The sequence below is a fragment of the Mchenga conophoros genome, linkage group LG6 (assembly GCF_057382185.1).
Source record: "Mchenga conophoros isolate Kocher_MC1m ecotype Shallow Benthic linkage group LG6, M_conophoros_male_GT1.1, whole genome shotgun sequence".
Lineage (NCBI taxonomy): Eukaryota > Metazoa > Chordata > Actinopteri > Cichliformes > Cichlidae > Mchenga > Mchenga conophoros.
The window spans coordinates 40,561,837-40,579,823 of record NC_140531.1 but is presented as its reverse complement, the minus strand read 5'-3'; the positions used below and the strand labels follow the sequence as shown (position 1 = coordinate 40,579,823).

The 17,987-nt window shown below is 40.7% G+C and overlaps 1 protein-coding gene across 1 annotated transcript; it reads left to right on the top strand.

Moving 5' to 3' along the window:
- The first annotated feature begins 5,660 nt into the window (after positions 1-5,660).
- On the top strand, positions 5,661-17,969 carry LOC146573324 (NACHT, LRR and PYD domains-containing protein 12-like). Its single transcript, XM_085278101.1, has 9 exons — positions 5,661-5,816; positions 7,999-9,622; positions 10,027-10,371; positions 11,723-11,884; positions 12,741-12,911; positions 13,048-13,263; positions 13,366-13,539; positions 16,033-16,206; positions 17,019-17,969. The coding sequence occupies exons 2-9, from the start codon at positions 8,016-8,018 to the stop codon at positions 17,032-17,034; spliced, it is 2,865 nt and encodes a 954-aa protein (XP_085134227.1). The 5' UTR covers positions 5,661-5,816; positions 7,999-8,015; the 3' UTR covers positions 17,035-17,969.
- The last annotated feature ends 18 nt before the right edge of the window (positions 17,970-17,987 follow it).

Sequence of the window (17,987 nt, the reverse complement as noted above, 5' to 3'; positions counted from 1 at the left end):
TTTGTTAGCAGCGTCAGGCTCCACGCTGACCCTCTGACCTCTGTGTTTGCCATTTGAACCACGCCTGAACAACAAAGTTAATGTACTCACAATAGTGTATGCCAAAGTGTGGTACATAATGTACTGTAACAAAGTGAAAAGCTTCCTGGAACTGATAGTGAGACATTAGGCTTCAAGCTAATGGAGTTGTTCTCCGGTCTTTGTCCCCGGTTCATTGTGACTCCTGCCTGTCTCTTTGGAACATGGGTTCAACTAAAGATCTTCAAAGCCACAAGTGTGGCCTTTGCAATAAATATAGGAAAGCAAAGGTGGATTTAGAGGGTGAGGCAAAAAAACAAAAAAACAAAGACAGATTGTGGGTTTTGTCTATTTGATCAGGAGAAGGGATCAAATAAAGGTTAGGTGAGTTGACTGCTATGTGTAGTTCAAAGCTATTTAGCAGAGATTAAAGACGGTATGTGTTTAGACCAATACTGACTCCAAACAAGCAGTTTAGGTACAAGTGAAGGTGTCAGGTTTATGTTGAGGCCAGAAGATTAAAGTGTATGGTTTTGTGCCATACCAGAAAACAAAGTCTTACAAGGCTGTAATTAATATAATGAAGTCCCTGTATGTAGCATGCTTATTGCTCTTAAAGGACACTGTAAGAAGCCCGCCTCATGCACTACCTACCTTTCAGAGAGAGCACACACACACATCAGGAAATCCCAACTTAACTCTATGTTTGTGTCAGCAGAGACTGCCCCTCAGTGGCACTTACAGGGCAATACAGGCGCCTCCAGGTAGCCTTCAAAATTTGGTTTAGATTATCCCTAAATAAAACCTTCCCCCCTACGATTTTTATACCCAAAGAAGATGGAATTCAGTTTTCATTATATAGCCTTAAGTCACAACAACAGATGCTCCAAGACACTTTATATTGTAAAGATCCTACAATAATACAAAGAAAACAGAGAAAGCCCCGACAATTAGATGACGCCCTGTGAGCAAGCACTTTGGTAGGGAGCCCAACAAGGGACATTGGAGGAAAGAAAATTGAAAAAAAAAGTACGTCTTGTTTTCCCCCAATCTCCATTACCTTGCTCCGTACTTTGGCAACAGTGGGAAGGAAAAACTCCCTTTTAACAGGAGGAAACCTCCAACAGAACCAGACTGAGGGAGGGGCGGACACAGGGCATCTGCCACAACCAGTTGAGCTGAGGTAAGTAAGTCAGGACAGGTGTTAAGGTTTAAACCAGAACTAGAACCAACAAAGGTGACTAAAATCGCAGCCCTTACTTTCTTCCAGAGAGATGAAGGCCTAGAGAGGAGGAGTCAACCTGTGTTTATATACTGCAGGTGTGTGGATAGGTGATGGACAGGGCTGGATTGGGACAAAAAATCGGCCCGGGCATTTTGACTAGAGACCGGCCCACCAAAAATGTGACGTCATTCAGGGGTAAAACCGCAAAGGATTCTGGGAACTTGTGGCAAGAGGTACTAGCACATGCAGGCTTTCAATTGAACTCAGTTACACAGCGATAAAAAGAAACACAAAAAATGGCAAGAAGTTGTAACTGCAATAGCCGGTGTTGTGCCAAAAAGTGATTGCTCATATTTAAATTGCTATAAGAAACTTGTTGGGCTATAATATGTGAAACATAGGTCAAATGCATCCCTCATGGATGACATAAAGTCATCTCTCCATCTCTCTCTCCTGCTCTTTTATTTCTCTCTCTTGCTCCATCTCTCTCTGCTGCTCTTCTGTCTCCTCTGTCACAGACTTCTCCACTTTTGATGATAGATCAGCCTGGTGCAACATGTAAGGATTGGCACAATTTGTTAAGATTTTGAGGAGTTTGAGAAACTAACCTTAAGCATAAAATAAAATTTACTATCAGTAACTTCATAGCACCCGCCCAGCAGTATATAAACTCCGTCATGCTAGCTAGGCAGTACCAGTGACTGTAAAAAGTCAGCACAACGAAAACAAACTACAACTAAACCTGGTTTATATCTGACACAGATAGACAGCAGGGCCCTATTTCAGGAAGCCGGTTTAGAGCAAAATCTGAGTAAGTATACCCTGAGTTAACGAAAACTCTGGGTTTTCGGTTTCACAAAGCGAGTTTAGATTAATTCTGAGCGAGTTACTATGACAACACACTCCGTGAAGCTAACCTGCCCCCTAGCAGGTTTACTTCAACTAACCCTAACTTTCTCCGCCTCTTTGTCGGAAACCTGACTGTAGGAAGTGTCAGACATGGCGTGCCCCTTCCTTGAAGAGCCAGTAGATGTTGAAGCCCAAATTCTCCGCAGAGCTCTCCGCCGGGAGAGAGTGATTAGAGCGCGTTTGGACATTTTATCATTTCCTGATGATTTCCTGTGTGAACGTTACCGTTTTTCAGCACAATCTATAATTTATTTGAATAACATCCTCAGGCCTAATATTGCTCATGTGACACATCGCAGACATTCTCTCAGTTCTGTACATATTATTTGTATTGCACTTCGGTTTTTTGCAAACGGGAGCTTTCTGTATAATATTGGTGACGCTGAGCACGTTTCCAAGTCTGTCGGGCAGTCAGGAATGTTACAGTTGCAATGAAACGTCTCCTGTACTCGTCTGTGGTGTTCCCCGGTCATAGACCCACAAGATTCATCAAAGAGGGATGCCACAAAATTGCAGGTATCAGGATGAACGAAACTTAATTCATGATGTGGTGATATTTGAACTACTACTTAAATTTTACATTTATTCTCATGGTTCCCAGGCGTGATTGGCTGTATAGATGGCACTCACATTCCAATCATTGCTCCTTCAGTAAATGAAGGAGACTATGTGAACAGGAAGTCTTTCCACAGCATTAATGTGCAGGTACATAGTTCCCTGTAGCATTTCAAAGTAACAGATTATTTCATTATAGTAATGGATGCTAATTTGTGTTCTCTGCACTGTGAAGATCATATGTGATGCTGCCAACATTATCACAAATGTGGAAGCCAACTGCTCAGCCTCTGTGAGTGGTGGTGGTGGAGGACCCCCACCTGTTTTTCAGGCCTCCGCTTTTTTTCTGTTGGCTATAACGGGTCACATTTGAGCATACAGAGTAAGCAAATATGTACTTGTAATGTGCTCAGATAATTTCAATAAGTGCTTACAGAGGGGAATTTATGTAGCCTCTAACTGCAATTGATTTATATAGGACAAACAGACCAAGCACTATGGCTCATAATACAATTACACCTTACCTGTTTGGACTATATTTTTATATTTCATTTTTACTTGCTGCCAGGAACGTTTGGGGCCTGTTGGGTTGCACCTGCGCTCACATCACATGACAAAATAAAATGTATGAAATAAAAAATAAAATAAAATATAATAAAATAACGTGTTACATGGGTGGAAATCCCTAGATCAATGTTTAAATTAACACTCATGCATTGACTCTGTCGGCCATGTTTTGCCATGCATGCTCCCTTTCTTTTGCAGCTGAGGCTGTGTTACTTTTTTTCCGCAAAATTTGCATGTTATAGCCCACCCCCGTGACATCACGCTCCAAAGCCCTATACTGCCATCAGCGCTGTAAAATTGACCGCGCCTTCTTTCCCTCCGTCTCCATGGTGACTCGCTTAATCTGTGCTCCACTAATCAGGGCTTTATGTATCCTCGTGCGCGCGCTTAACTTGGGGTTAAAGCAACTCCGCGTTGATTGAACTAATTGTTATCAGCCTTTCTGAAACCGAATATTCCGAGTTGGACAGTTCGGGGTTACTCAATCCTGAGTATCGTTTTTCACTCTGAGTTTTCTAAACCGGCTTCCTGAAATAGGGCCCTGGTCATAACTTCTTACCTGAAGTTCAGTTCCTCTGCCACTATGACCGGTGGACGCCTCGGGTCTCTCTACCTCTTGCCTCCCCTTTCCCTTATCCACCTGCTGGCCTCTTGGTGATGTTGCTAAATCTGTGGAAGCTATGCCATAGCTACCACCAAACAATTCAGTTATTTTTACACATTTGGCAGCGTCTGCCTGAAGGGCTTGTTTCTTTTTGGCCCTAATTTTTTCTGCACCTCCTTTCCTTTTTTTGTTCTCCATTTTCTTTAGTTCGTCTATAAGATTGCTAAACAAGGGCGAGGGTGCATCCGACCTCCTCGGCTGTAATTGGTCCAGCCCAGAGTCGATCATGACTAATTGGCCAATCCAACACCTTTCATTATTTATACCCTTCCAAAAAATAATCGATCGGCCCATAAAAACAAAAAATCGCCAGCGGCCCACCGGGCAAGTGCCCGGTATGCCCGATGGCCAGTCCAGCTATGGATGACACAAATATACTGTGTGCAGGTGGGGAATTGCCACAGGTTTTGGAAATGATCACACAGGAATTAACGATATTAAAGAAGTGGTTTGATATAAATAAATTATCATTGAATCTCGATAAAACCAAATTTATGTTGTTTGGAAACCAAAAGAAAAACATCGAAGTAGAAATATGTGTTGACAATGTATATTTAGAAAGAGTAAATGAAATAAAATTTCTTGGGGTGATCATTGACCACAAGCTCTGTTGGAAGCCACACATTACTTATGTTCGGGGGAAATTGGCACGGGGCATTGCCGTCCTGGGAAAAGCAAAGCATATGTTGGATCAGAAAGCACTGCACATTTTATACTGTGCTTTACTACTGCCATATATGAGCTACTGTGTAGAGGTCTGGGGAAACACATACAAAAGTAACACACAAACAATAACTATAATACAGAAAAGGGCCATTAGATTAATAAATAATGTAGGGTACAGGGACCATACAAATGCACTCTTTGTCAAAATGCAAGCTATTAAATTCCAAGACTTGGTGAAGCTTAAAACAGCGCAAATAATGTATAAAGTAAGAAATAAATTGCTTCCCAAAGAAATCTGTAAATTGTTCATAGAAAGAGAAGGTGGGTATAACTTAAGAGGGAAATGGAATTTAAAAATACAAAGTGCTAGAACAACTTTAAGAACTATGTCAATCTCAATTGCAGGAGTTAAATTATGGAACAGTCTAACAGAAGAAATAAAAGACAGTCAAAACATAAAACAGTTTAAAGTAAAATATAAAAACCTAATTTTAAATAAGTATAAGAATGAAGAAAACGGGGTTAACCCAGGATGGTAATGTTGCTGGTAATGGTGTTGCGGTTCTTTTTTGGTTGTTTTTTTGTTTTTTTGTTTTGTTTTGTTTTGTTGTTTTTCCATAACTTGTGTATCTGCAAATATACACATTCTGTATTTTTCATATGAAAGAAACTATACTGTGGTGGGGCTTGCTAATTTCTTGTTTTTGATTTATGTATGTTATGTTTTGTTTTACTTCATATGTTTATATGTTTCATATGTTGTTTGTTTAATTTAAGACAAAAAAAAATTAAATGAATGAGAGGTAAAACTTGAGGGGGTAGGGACAAATAAGTAAATACTTCAGCCTACTCCTTTTCAAACAAATAATGGAATGATATTTTGTAATGATTGTGAAGGCACATGTTTGAAATGTTTGAAATAAAAATGAACTGAACTGAACTGAACTGAACTGAACTCGGGAGATGTATGTTGTTTTGAGCAAAAGCGTTGGAGTAGCTAGCTAGCGCCCCCTAAAAACCCAGGAGTCCCGAGAGCGGTCGTTCCCAGATTATATCAGCTTTGTGGTTCACGCCCATTCGTGCTCCTCAGCTGTGGCGGGTCCTAAGAAAGTGAAAGTATTGTTTTTTCTTGTCGTTTTCTTCTGCGCACAATGCTGCCGTGAACGCCGCAATCTCCTCTTCGTGGAAAAGAAAGGTGCTGTAGCTTCTTCGGTGAGTTTGGCTCGCTTGTTAATACGTAAATTAATACGTAAACGAACGAGTCAGTATAATGCAAGATGAAGCTGAGTCAACAGTCCCGTCTTGCAGTTCAGCTGGATGAGGTTTTTGCCAAACACCGGTGTTTTTACTTTCGATTTCTCATTCTGGGTTAAAGCAGCTGATGGTGGTTTTTTTTCCCCTAGGGGGTCGATTTTAGTTAAAGTTCATTTCTATGTGTTCAAACGATGGTTAGGTTTCCTTATTGTTTTTTTGTTTTGTTTTGTTTTTTTAACTTTTCAGCTATTCGCGCTACATTGAGGGCACTTCCGAAACAAGAACTTATATCACTGAGCATGCGCAATGCTACACGGGTATTTACAGTGACTGTTGATATGCAGATCAATAATACAGTAAATAATTATCAGGCAACAGGTAAAATAAGCGTTTGATTTGCTGCTGAGTGAGAGTAACTTCTAAAAAATGAATTTATTTTTAGCAAGCAGAACAAAATGCAACAAAAAAACACGAGAAAGTGCGAGACATACAACATATCTTCATCTGAAACACCGATTCCAACGATGTATTGGCCCCGTTACTGTTTTTACTTTGAAATGTTTATATGATTTCACTTCAGCTTGTTTTTCCGTGTTTTTCACATGAGTGTTGATATGCAGTTAAGCCTGCAGTTATCACACTAAACTCCAAATAGTGCTCTGTGAAACAGCATCTCCGATGCTTAAATTATGATATTTTTCTTTCTTCTTCTTTTACTGCTCCCTTTAGAGGTCGCCACAGGGGGTTATCTGCCCCCATCACCTCATGCCTAGCTTCTTTCTTTGTCTCACCAACCTCCTGTATGTCCTTCCTCACAAGAATCCTCTCTGAGCTGTCCCTCTGGTGTATTAAGTGTAAATCTTAGCATCTTATTAAACCATTTGTTTCCACATAAAGGGGACAAATGTTTTAGGTGAACATTTTGCATTCTACCTATCAATATCTTACAAGCTCTAAAGTTGATAGAAGTTGAAAGTGGTCACCTACCTGCCTTTTTCAGTCCCCGTGACTTCATAAGTACAGGGAAATGCACATATCAAGGCCTGAAAAATACATTTAATCTTTGTCAACAACAAAAACTCTAAATGTAACAGTTTTTGCTCTCTACAATTATTTATAAAACCAACACTAAGTCTAAGGGGATATATTAAACTGTTGTAGAGAACATCTGAACACCTAATTGGTTCTCGATTTTAAAGCTACATAATGTAAAAATATAGTCATAGTAGAAAAATTTCATTGGCACTGAAGAAGGCTAGAGGCTAGAAGATAAGTCTGGTATGAAAATCCAGGTAGAGGGGAGACGTTTAGTATGATCTACCTTGTTTGGAGCCACCTGTCCCACATGGTGATATGACTCCTGAAAGTTTACCCAAAATGTTCTGTTTAAAAATGTATCAGGTGAATTATCAGAGCACACATCAAACATTCAGGGTACCAAAGGTTTTGACTACGTGAACTGTCTTTAGTGCTTGAGGTGAATGTCAATCAGCTGATTGCCATCCAAAGAGATTCCTCAATACTAAAAGCTGAATGGCAGTCCAAGAGTTTTAGTCTCATGTGGTGTTAAATTAAAAAATAAAGTTTAGCTTCCTTCATCTCAACCTGGAGAGATGAATCTGACTGTCCAAATGAAGTAAACTTTATCATTTGACAGCGTGCACAAGGTTCTTCACAGACATCCACATGCCTGACTGTGCAGCCTTGTGTGTAGAAGCTGTAGATTACAACAGAGCACCTGTGCAGAGACTTCAGAGTGAAACAGGAATGACTGCTCTGCGCCATGTCTCCAGCTGTCTGTGTCCTCAACATTGGATCATTCAATTTCTAAAGACCAGGGTCACAATGATTGTTCCTCTTGGTTAGTCTTTGTTACAAACATTAAACTGGGCCTGTTTTGTTATTGAAAGCATGACGTATCCCACTTATTGATGCTCAGGCTGGTAATAAAAAAAGCATTCTGATCAAAAATGTGATTGTGGCACTGGCATTGAGTGTAAAATTGATTTGGTTGGGTTTTTATGGCCTAAATGTGTTTTTAACCTTCTGTGTTTTTAACCTTCAGGTGGGAGACACTGACTGAGTTTTTGTGGACTGACTTTGCAGTAAAATGTTTCTCACTGACTTTTCATCTTTTCAGGAGCATCTGCCATTGTTATGGCTCTCCAAACCTGTCTCAAAGCTGCGCTGAGGAGCAAATATGAGAGCCTGGATGAAGCCTTTTCCAAAAGCTCAATACTTCCTTCGAGGCTCTGCTATCAGGACATCAGGTACAACTACACAGAGCCTGAATTCTTCCAGCATGAGTACAGACGCCTGGATAGGAGCTTCTTTTTTCCAGACGCTCCACTTGCAGACCTTTTATCGTGCAAATGTCAACATAACAGAAATAGAACAGTCATCACTATAGGAGTGAGCGGAGTCGGAAAAACCACAATGGTGCAGAGCTGTGCTCTTGATTGGGCCAAGGACAAGGGGTACCACAGCATCAGCTTCCTGTTTCCTCTCACCTTCTGGGAATTGAATCTGCTGAAAGATAGACTGAGCCTGATTGAGCTTCTCCAGACATTTTACCCTGAACTGAAGGAGCTTGATGCATCTGTCCTAAATGAAGACGGGGTGTGGTTCATTCTCGATGGACTAGACGAGTTTCAAATCCAGCTCAACTTTGACTGTCCAGCTGTGAGTGATGTTTCTGAAGCATCAACTGTAGACAGTCTTGTCACTAACCTAATCAGGGGAAATTTACTCCCAAGAGCTCATATATGGGTAACGTCTCGAATTTCAGACGAGTATCAAATACCTCCCTTTTATTTGCTGAAAAAAACGGAGCTGCGGGGATTCAGCGATGAAGAGAAGGAGCAGCACTTCCGAATGGTCATCGGTGATGATGATCTTGTCAACAAAGCCATCAATCACGTGAGAATATTGAGGAGCCTGGACTCCCTGTGTCAGATACCTCCAATCTGCACCATTATGGCAAGTGCTTTAAAGGATCACGTAAAAGGGCAAAAGGGTTTTAAATTGCATCCCTTGAGTCTAACTGAGATTTACAATCTGGGTTTCGGTGCGCTGGAAGCTAAACACTTGCCTATCTTTACCAAGCTGAAGAAGGTGGCGCTGCTTCGGATGGGAGTGCAGAACGTCATGTATGAGGATGACCTTTCAGGAAATGGGATAAGTGTCGAGGAAGCTTTATCTTTCGTAGAAACATTCCCGCTTGTTTTGAGAACGGAGACGGGACTGAACGGTACCACTGTGTTTCGCTTTGGCCACTTGAGTGTTCAAGAGTTCCTGGCTGCGTCTTACAAACTGGAGGACATCAAAGCTCAAAAAATGAATTTAAGCTCCTGTATTCAGCATCAAGTGGATGAAGTGCTGGAGAATAATGAGGGAGTCTCTGATCTCCTACTTCGTTTCATGTTTGGCCTCATTAAGGAGCGCATGCTGTTGCCACCCAAAGATTTGCTCTTTGGCTATGTCAAGAAGAAGATCCTGAGCAAGATATCGTCCTACAGCACCGTCATCCTGTTTCACTGCCTGCGGGAGTACGACAGTCAGGCGTTGCAGGAGGAGGTTAGGTTCTTTCAGAGGTATGGCGTTTCTCAGATCCCAGGGTTCTCACTGATGCACTGGAGAGACTTGATGCAGAGGATCAGAGCTTTTGAAGGGATTCGAGAGACTTTTGAGATGGAGGTGTCAGTGAGATGTGATGACAAACTCATCAAGAATATTCCAGCTATTTTCAAATCCAGGAAAGCCATGTAAGTTTGTACTTACTGCATTCACTGAATTTTATCCATACGCCTATTTTCTTAACCACTTATCCAGGCTGGATCCAAGCTGTTATAGGGCGAGAGGCAGTGTTCACAATCACAGGGCAGTATGTACAGATGCTACACACATATTCGTACATTTAAATGAACTGAAATGTTTTATCTCACATCATATGACAAAACTGTGTTCCTTCAGGTAATGCAGGACTTTTGTTAAACCCCTTGAATTAAAGCTGTAAGTCAGTGTGTCAGGGGTTCGATTTAAAACCCACTGTGATTGTGCACAGAGCTGTAACTGAAAAATTATTTCATTGTCTACATACTTAAACATTTGCCTGGACATACAATATTTCCCTCTTTGCCAGATGTCATTAACTTCTACCTCTTTGCAGGCTGAAATTCTCCAACCTGACTGACAAGAGCTGCCCAGCGTTGGCAGCAGTCTTAAGCTCAAAGGAGTCATTCCTGAGGGAGCTGGATCTGGGGTACAACAGCTTCAGCACCAGTGGAGTCCAGGAACTTGCAGAGGGCCTGAACAGTATGACTTGCAGGCTGAAAATACTTCGGCTGCAAGGCTGTGGACTGACCGCAGAGACCTGTCAGTATTTGAGCCAATGCCTGATGCAACACCAAATACTGCAAGAGCTGGATCTTAGCAGCAATGGAATAGGAGATCGGGGGCTGAAGCTGCTGTCGCATGGTTTGGGAAGTTCTAGTTGCCGGCTGCAGACATTAAAGTAAGTGTTCAGATGGTAAAGCGTTGTTTCTCTATCAAGACCCCCTAACGCTTTTCTGACTTAATTTTGTTGATTAATTTTAAACCCCAATGACATTCTCAAAAAAAGTTGTTTTTTTTCTTTTGCATAAAGTAAACCCTCAAATACTTCATCATTCATAAAGCCGATAGTTACTCTGTCCCCACAGACCACTTATAAGTCAGGAAAAATCACAAATACTCCACAGTGAAAAAGGAATTGGGGGGGAGAAGCTATGGTATAATGGGTTATGTTCCACATAAGAGATCACCACCTAGTGAGCAATCAACTCAAAGATTAATAGGATCTAAAGTGTTTGTCTCTCCCTGATGAGCATTGGTACAGTTTACATGGAGGCGAAGAAGACTTACCGTTTTATTTCTGGGTTTTTTCTATTTATTCTTTACCACGTCTCAGGCTGTTAAATGCCACCAGGACTGCAGCTGAAAGAACGACACTACCTGTCTTACTGTTTCTGCCTGGCAGCTGATTTACCTGTCCATTAACACCATTGATGCTACCAGATCTTTGGCTCTTTCATGTGAACATGACCTTACCTACACTGATAACCCTGAGTTGCCTAAGTGAGCTGATAACCACATTCATGTATTTGCTTAGCCTGATTTATGATGTTAGGATAAGTGAAGCCAAATAATGGAAGCTATCCAGGATACGTTGAATTTGCTTCATAGTGCAGGTCATAGGTCTCGCTGACAAACACGCCCAGTGAGACAAAAAATTGACGACATAAATGAGCATCACAATACGCTCTAATTCAAATCACACCAACAGACAGAAACAATCTCATCATCAGACTGTTGAATCATGAATTAATGAGGAAATGAGGTAAAAACTGTGTTTGCTGAGCTCTTCGATCCGTCCGTCGTCAGTCCCCGAGATCATCTGCACATCAGTCAGGCCAGGTTTTAAATTTCAACAAATTTTGCAAAAAATTCCAAATCAGTGTTTTTACTTTTAGTTTCAGTTATTGGGTGTAAAAGACCGATTTGTATTATTGTAAAGCTAAATTTGTGGCATCTTTAAATAAAATAAAAATGTAAATAAATTAAAAGGGTTGTATGGATCTGGATACCTGTGTATTTATGTTGTATGTTTATCTTGATATTAACATTTTTAAAACATTAATAATATGTTACTGAGGAAAAACCCCCAAAAGAAATCAAGCAGTTCGAATACTTTAAGGAGTGATAGTGTAAATGCTGCACCTTTTACTCACAGCTGTGCACATACAATATTAAAATGACACTGATAAAACCATTCCTCACAGATGAAATTATGTTGTGTATTTATCGTCTGTATTTCTTACTCATAGGTTGTCACAGTGTGACATTAAAGAGGCTGGCTGCTATGATCTGGGCTCAGCTCTGCTGATAAACCCTCTCAGTGTGTTGGATCTAAGCATCAATTGGATTGGAGACGAGGGGGCCAATGAGATATTTAACAATTTTGACATATCGTATCTAAAAAAGTTGGAGTAAGTATGGCTTAATCTACAGAAAGTCCTTTTTCCAGTAACATACCAAAGCATATAAAAGTTGGGTTCATAGATAGACACGTTTGATTTATGGGATAAATGTAGGCTTTAAGTGTGGTTAGTCTTGATTTAGTGAGTTGATCACAAATATCACATTAACTCGAGGGAAATTTAAGCCATTTTTATACACAGTCCCCTCTTTTTTTTGTGTCTTTTTTTGTGCGCCAAAGCGGATCGTTTACACCTAGTCAGCCCCCATAGACTACCATGTTAAAAAGAACCGCTTTAAAGCAGAAACAACCATGTTTACAACCTTCTAACAAAAATATCTTTTGGCTTCTGTGGACAGTTGGAGTTTGGAGGAATTTATGCCGCTAAGGTTTAGTGGCTACTTTGACAGATGTAACTGTAGCTACTAACTGCAGTCACTGAACTGGATTTCTCCAGTGTTTTGGTGCCTTTTATGAGCTTTTAATACAATTATCTGACAAATAATATGGCAGGAACTAGTGTATATATTGTGCTCATACGGTTTATTATTCCACTTTGTTAACAAAGCTTTAGCCGCTAACTTAGCATGTCACCCTCTCCAAATATGGTCACTTCCAAAAATATCATGGTACCATAATGTAGCTAATGAGGCTGCCATTTCTGCTTCCATCTTTTATTTACAGCCAATAATTAAAGCAAAAACTCTGCATGTTTAGCCCATATTTATGACTGTAACTTCATTATACTTTGCAAGAAAGCCAATTTAAAAAAGAAAGATGTCTGTCACCACAGATGTATGGATAACTGCTGCTTATCAACATAAATTGATAGATTTCACTCATATGGTCTTTCGTGTCTTTGGCAGGTTGTACTGCTGCGGCCTCACCGTGCTGAGCTGTGAAAGTATTGGGGAAGCTCTGAAGAGTGAAACAAGCACTCTGTTAGAACTCAATTTGAGCAACAACAGCTTGAAAGATGCTGGGTTTAAAATCATCTGCGAAGGCATGTATGCGTGGTGTAGTCTCCAAAAACTCAAGTAAGCATGACCTGATTACACACTGACTGAAACAAAGAGACGTTAAAAATCCTGGCAAAGATTTATTTTTAATCCATTTATTATCGATGAATATTTGGCCTAACACATTATTCATGTTTGTGGTATTTCTCCTCAGTGTTTCACGATGTGGAATCACTGGTGCAGGTTGTCGATACCTGGCAAAGGTCCTCTGTTCAATCTCGCAGCTCACCGATGGCTGGATGGGAGTTGGCGAGTGGCAGGCGGTGGAGCTGATAGACCTGGACCTCAGCATGAACCACATCGGAGACAAAGGAGTGAAAGAAATTTCACCCGGCCTAATGAATCCTTTGAGCCACCTGAAAACTCTGAAGTGAATCTTTTTTTTTTTTTAACCAGACTTCATAATGACAGCGTGGGCTCAGTTTGATTGAAAGAAAAGCTTGCTGTAACATAGCTTTTTGCTTCCTTTCAGCCTGAGTTACTGCAGTCTGACTGACAGCTGCTGTGCAGAACTCGCCTCTGGACTGATGTCAAAGGCGAACATTCTCAGCGAGCTCGACCTGTCTCACAACAACCTTCAAGATAAGGGAGTGAAGAAACTCTACATCGGACTCCAAAGCCCGCAGTGCAAACTTGAGAAACTGTCGTAAGTTATTAAACTTTTATACTATGTTTACAAAAACAACAACAAAAAAACCCTCTTTCTAATAAAGTTAAACGAGTCAACACATGGGCTGTATCTGCAGTGGCACATTAGATCAGTGCTTCTCAAACTTTTCACAATGAGTACCACCTCATAAAATATATGGCTGTTGAAGTGCCACCCTTATGACGGACATTAAAGTACAGTAGTATAGGCCTATTTAACACCACATACAGTTTACACGAGACAGTTTTATTTCTTATGAATGCTATTTATTTAACTGTCATAAACAGGATGTGACAAGTGATAATAATAACAACTGTACTGCAATAAAACATTCACAGCAGGTGGGATATCCAGTCTTTAAATAATGACCTGATGAATCCTGCTTCCAGGTCCAAACTACTCTGCATTTATTAAGGCTGTTGTGTATTTAACATGTTTTAATGCTTTGTATCTTGTTATATTTAATCTCAACAAGCCCCTAAAAACACTCAGTGATCACTGTCGGCCTCTCTCAGTTTTTATTACCACTCTTCATTTTAAAGCTCAGTTTTTAAACCCTTACGATGTAACTACAACCCTTACGATTATCTCAGTTGTTCTCCTGACTGAAGTTTGGTTCGTTTACAGCATCCTGTGATTGCATTTGTCTCTAACCATCGGGAACCCTCACGTTAACTTTTATCGAGTGGAAAAAAGTTAGCGTTCATCCTCCAGCTTCACTGTGTTTATATTGTGCTAACCATAGCTGTGTAGCTAGCCACAACGCAGCACATCATTATATACCAGACTAGCCCGACTTCAGTAACCCTACAAACGTCACTGCTGTTTAGTTTTCTGTCTTCATTTATGTTGGAAGTGATAACAGAGCTGTACGTTTGAACTTTTGCTGAGGCGGTTAAGCTGCCGGAGTTTTGGCTTCACGACCCTACAAGGAGCTTCGGCATCCAGGCGATAGTTTCCGACTCACCCACGACATCTCCAGCGCCCCCACCGATTCTCCCGGGGGCCTCCGACACATCGATGGTGGCTGGGATCGTGGCACGGCAGCACTGCCGAAAAGGGCTGTGCTTTTTACCGTCAGTGTGACAACGCAGTGCCGCCTTTGCAGTTTTAAGGCCCAGGGAAATGAGCCCACCAGCACTCTCTAGTGGCCTTGACACTGGCGATAAGGAAAGGCTGCTCTTCATAGAGGACTCACGCTCAGGGAGACGTTTTCTGGCTGACCCCAGCTCCCAGAAGAGCCTCGGGAACTCTTGTGTTGTCTTTGCATAGCTCCACAATCGTATATTATTTAATCTTTTTTAAAAAAAGGAGTTTTCCCGCATACCACCAGAGAGAGCCCAAGTACCACGAGTGGTACGCATCCCACAGTTTGAGAAAGACTGGCTTAGAACCAGTGAAGTAAAATTCAGGTTCTCAGTTTATGTGAAAAGTCTACAAAATTAAAATTTACAAATATATGTTAAAAAATCCTCACAAATATGTTACAAAAATAAAATAAAAAAACACAAACATTTATGATGGAAAAAAATAGTTGAACAGTTTTTCGTTGTCACACTTCAGGATAAAGTTGGAAAGAATTCACATCCGCACCGGCCCTCAAGGCCTGGAGTTCCCCCACCCCTGCAATAAGTGAATCTTTTACCCATTTAACCATGTAAAGCAGGGGTGGGGAACTCCAGGCCTCGAGGGCCGGTGTCCTGCAGGTTTTAGATGTGTCCAACACAGCTGATTTAAATGGCTAAATTACCTCCTCAACCTGTCTTGAAGTTCTCCGGAGGCCTGGGAATCATTTGAGTCAGGTGTGTTGACCCAAGGTGATATCTAAAACCTGCAGGACACCAGCCCTTGAGGCCTGGAGTTCCCCACCCCTGGTGTAAAGTGAAGCAATTTTGTTCCTCGACTAATGAAAGTTTCCCTCTTGAAATTTTGCATAGTTCTTTTATAAATTTGTACTTTTTTTCCTCAAATGATTTTTTTTTCGTCTCTTTGTGGCTTTAACCTTCAGATGATATTAGCCCACTCCACTCTCCACAAATGGGCGAGACCTTAAATACTTCCACACATATGTGCTGCTAAGTTAGTGTTTTTGTAGCACAGTCGACTGTGAGCCCAGTAATGCACCCAGATGTTCAGATCTGTATTTATAACAAAACATGTTGACAAGTTGAAATATAAGTCAAATAGAATTTGCAGCTCCTCTTAATTCAAAAGACGTGCACTGGAGAGACTGTGTGTCACCGTCTCCATGAGATAAAGAGTAACAAATTTTTTGATTTGCCCTTGAATTTATGCAGTTGTTGCTCAAATGACAGAAGTGATAACAAACATGTCCTGTTAATGTTTGAACACAAAATACTCGCCCAAGTTATTTGTTAATAACCAAATGATGCACCTGAGTCGAGCTCGGGTAAATGCATGTGCATGTTTGTTTGCAGACCCACACTGTCGGGGTAGACTGAGCTGTTCTGTATTTCTGTTTCTGTTCAGACTGAGGACCTGTGGCCTGACCTCGAGGAGTGTTCAGTTCCTGACCTCAGCCCTGAAGTTAAACCCGTTCTATCTGACAGAGCTGCATCTGGTGGGCAACAGGCTCGAGAACTCTGAAATCAGAGCACTCGCGGAGCTAACGAAGAACCACAAATACGCACTCAGGACAATAGAGTGAGTACCAAAGATGTGAAAAATACTCAGATAAGAGCAGGTGGGTTTCTGCTTTTGCCTTGTTGGATGGGCATTCACAACCAAGAAAAACGGATAATATTTAAGTATCGTAACACTGATAGTTTCTACTTCTATTTAGTTGTAAAACGTGAGACCTCAGATGGTACTGTGCAAAAGAAAAATTGTGAGATTTTTAAAACCTGGGCACTATTGTTCCATCTCTTTGGGTCTGTTATTAAAAAAACACAGAAATGTTTGTTTTCATTCAACGTTGAGCAAGAATGCTGTAATTTAACCAACAGCCCTGAAACAGTGGGAGTGTAATGGCTTAAAGCAACGCTCCACATTAAAGTTGTTGTTATTTTCCCCACTGATGGGCTCCAATTATAAGTCTCTCTCTGAGGTATCACATGATTGCATTAAAGCAGTGTAAACATTAGGTAGTACTCACATTCACGGCTTCAACACTGATTTTCTTGAATATGGTGGATTACACTGAGCACATGCGACAGATCCCAGAGTCTTTCACATCTGTCAGGTGTTCAGGGTGAATCTGAATCTGTGAAGAGAACAGGGCACCAGCGGTTTCTGCTTCCCGGCTGGACTGACTGATGTCCCTGAAGTTTAACTCACTTTGGGTTACATTGTGATGACTAAATGTTTCCTGTTAATCATCACCCCCAAAATAGGAAAATAAGACCCACAACTGTCCTTCAGTATATTTCTATCCTTATCTTTTCACTATTCATAACAAATTTCACTCCCTTTATTTCAAGCATTCATGTGCCTTTTTTTGTTATCTTATCTTCCAGCGTCTCAGTGGACTGAAGAAGAAGTGACACAAATGGCTCTGTCTCCTTATTTGCGCAGAAACTGGATGGCTACCACATAATTCTGTTCAGTTTGAGTTTCTGACTTAGAAATAGTGTAAAAATACCAAATGTGCTTTAAAAGATTCGAAATGTTTAATTTTCCATTATTACCTCTTTGTATATAATGTTTTTTTAACCAAGTACTTTATTTCTGGGCCATAGAAGAATTGCCCCACGTCTTGGTTACGGTGGCCATATTCCAACAAATGAAACGCTGCTAATGCCGAGAGGCATGTGGTATGTGAAGGACAAAGTTATTTCACGTGAATGTGACATTTGTAGCCAAGTAAAAACAATAAGCTAACATTTTTATATACGATATTGTTCATAATTTACTACATTCTCGTTTTTTTCACTGTAACATTGAAATTGTTGAACTGTTCGTTCTGTCAGCTGGTGCAAACAGCGTTACAAGGTACTTCACATAAGTTATAAACACTGACACATTACAAAATGTGGTAAAATGAGAGAAATGGCTTAAATTAAAGCTAAACAGAGTGATAATAAAACACTCGGGTGACATTAAAAGTTGTCACAAAACACTCTGAGAATCATCTTCCATCGCTTTAATCAGTTAGTTATTTATGAGAGTTTCTATCATATTCTGCCCAAACTGTAGCTGGTCACTTTTAATTTTCCACCTTGGGTGTAATATGTTTACCTGCAGGAGAGCCATGGGACAGCTTTCACTGCCTTTTTTCACAGCTGTTCAAAAACAGAGGTTTTGGATGCCTATTAATGTGGAGCATTTTCTCAACATTTGGCACGGTGTCCTGGTCACCCAGTCACACTCACTGTTTACATATCCATGCAGTTTTATTTGTTTATTTCCTCTTGAATGTGATGCATCAGCAGAACTGACCTCATCTCTGTAAACCGCACACAATAAATGCCTCTATTTTTGAAACA

Excerpts from the sequence above, each read along its gene's own strand:
- LOC146573324 (XM_085278101.1), top strand. The coding sequence starts at position 8,016 with ATGGCTCTCCAAACCTGTCTCAAAGCTGCGCTGAGGAGCAAATATGAG. Across the intron at positions 9,623-10,026 it reads TTCAAATCCAGGAAAGCCAT|GCTGAAATTCTCCAACCTGA; the intron begins GTAAGTTTGTAC and ends ACCTCTTTGCAG. Across the intron at positions 11,885-12,740 it reads TCGTATCTAAAAAAGTTGGA|GTTGTACTGCTGCGGCCTCA; the intron begins GTAAGTATGGCT and ends TGTCTTTGGCAG.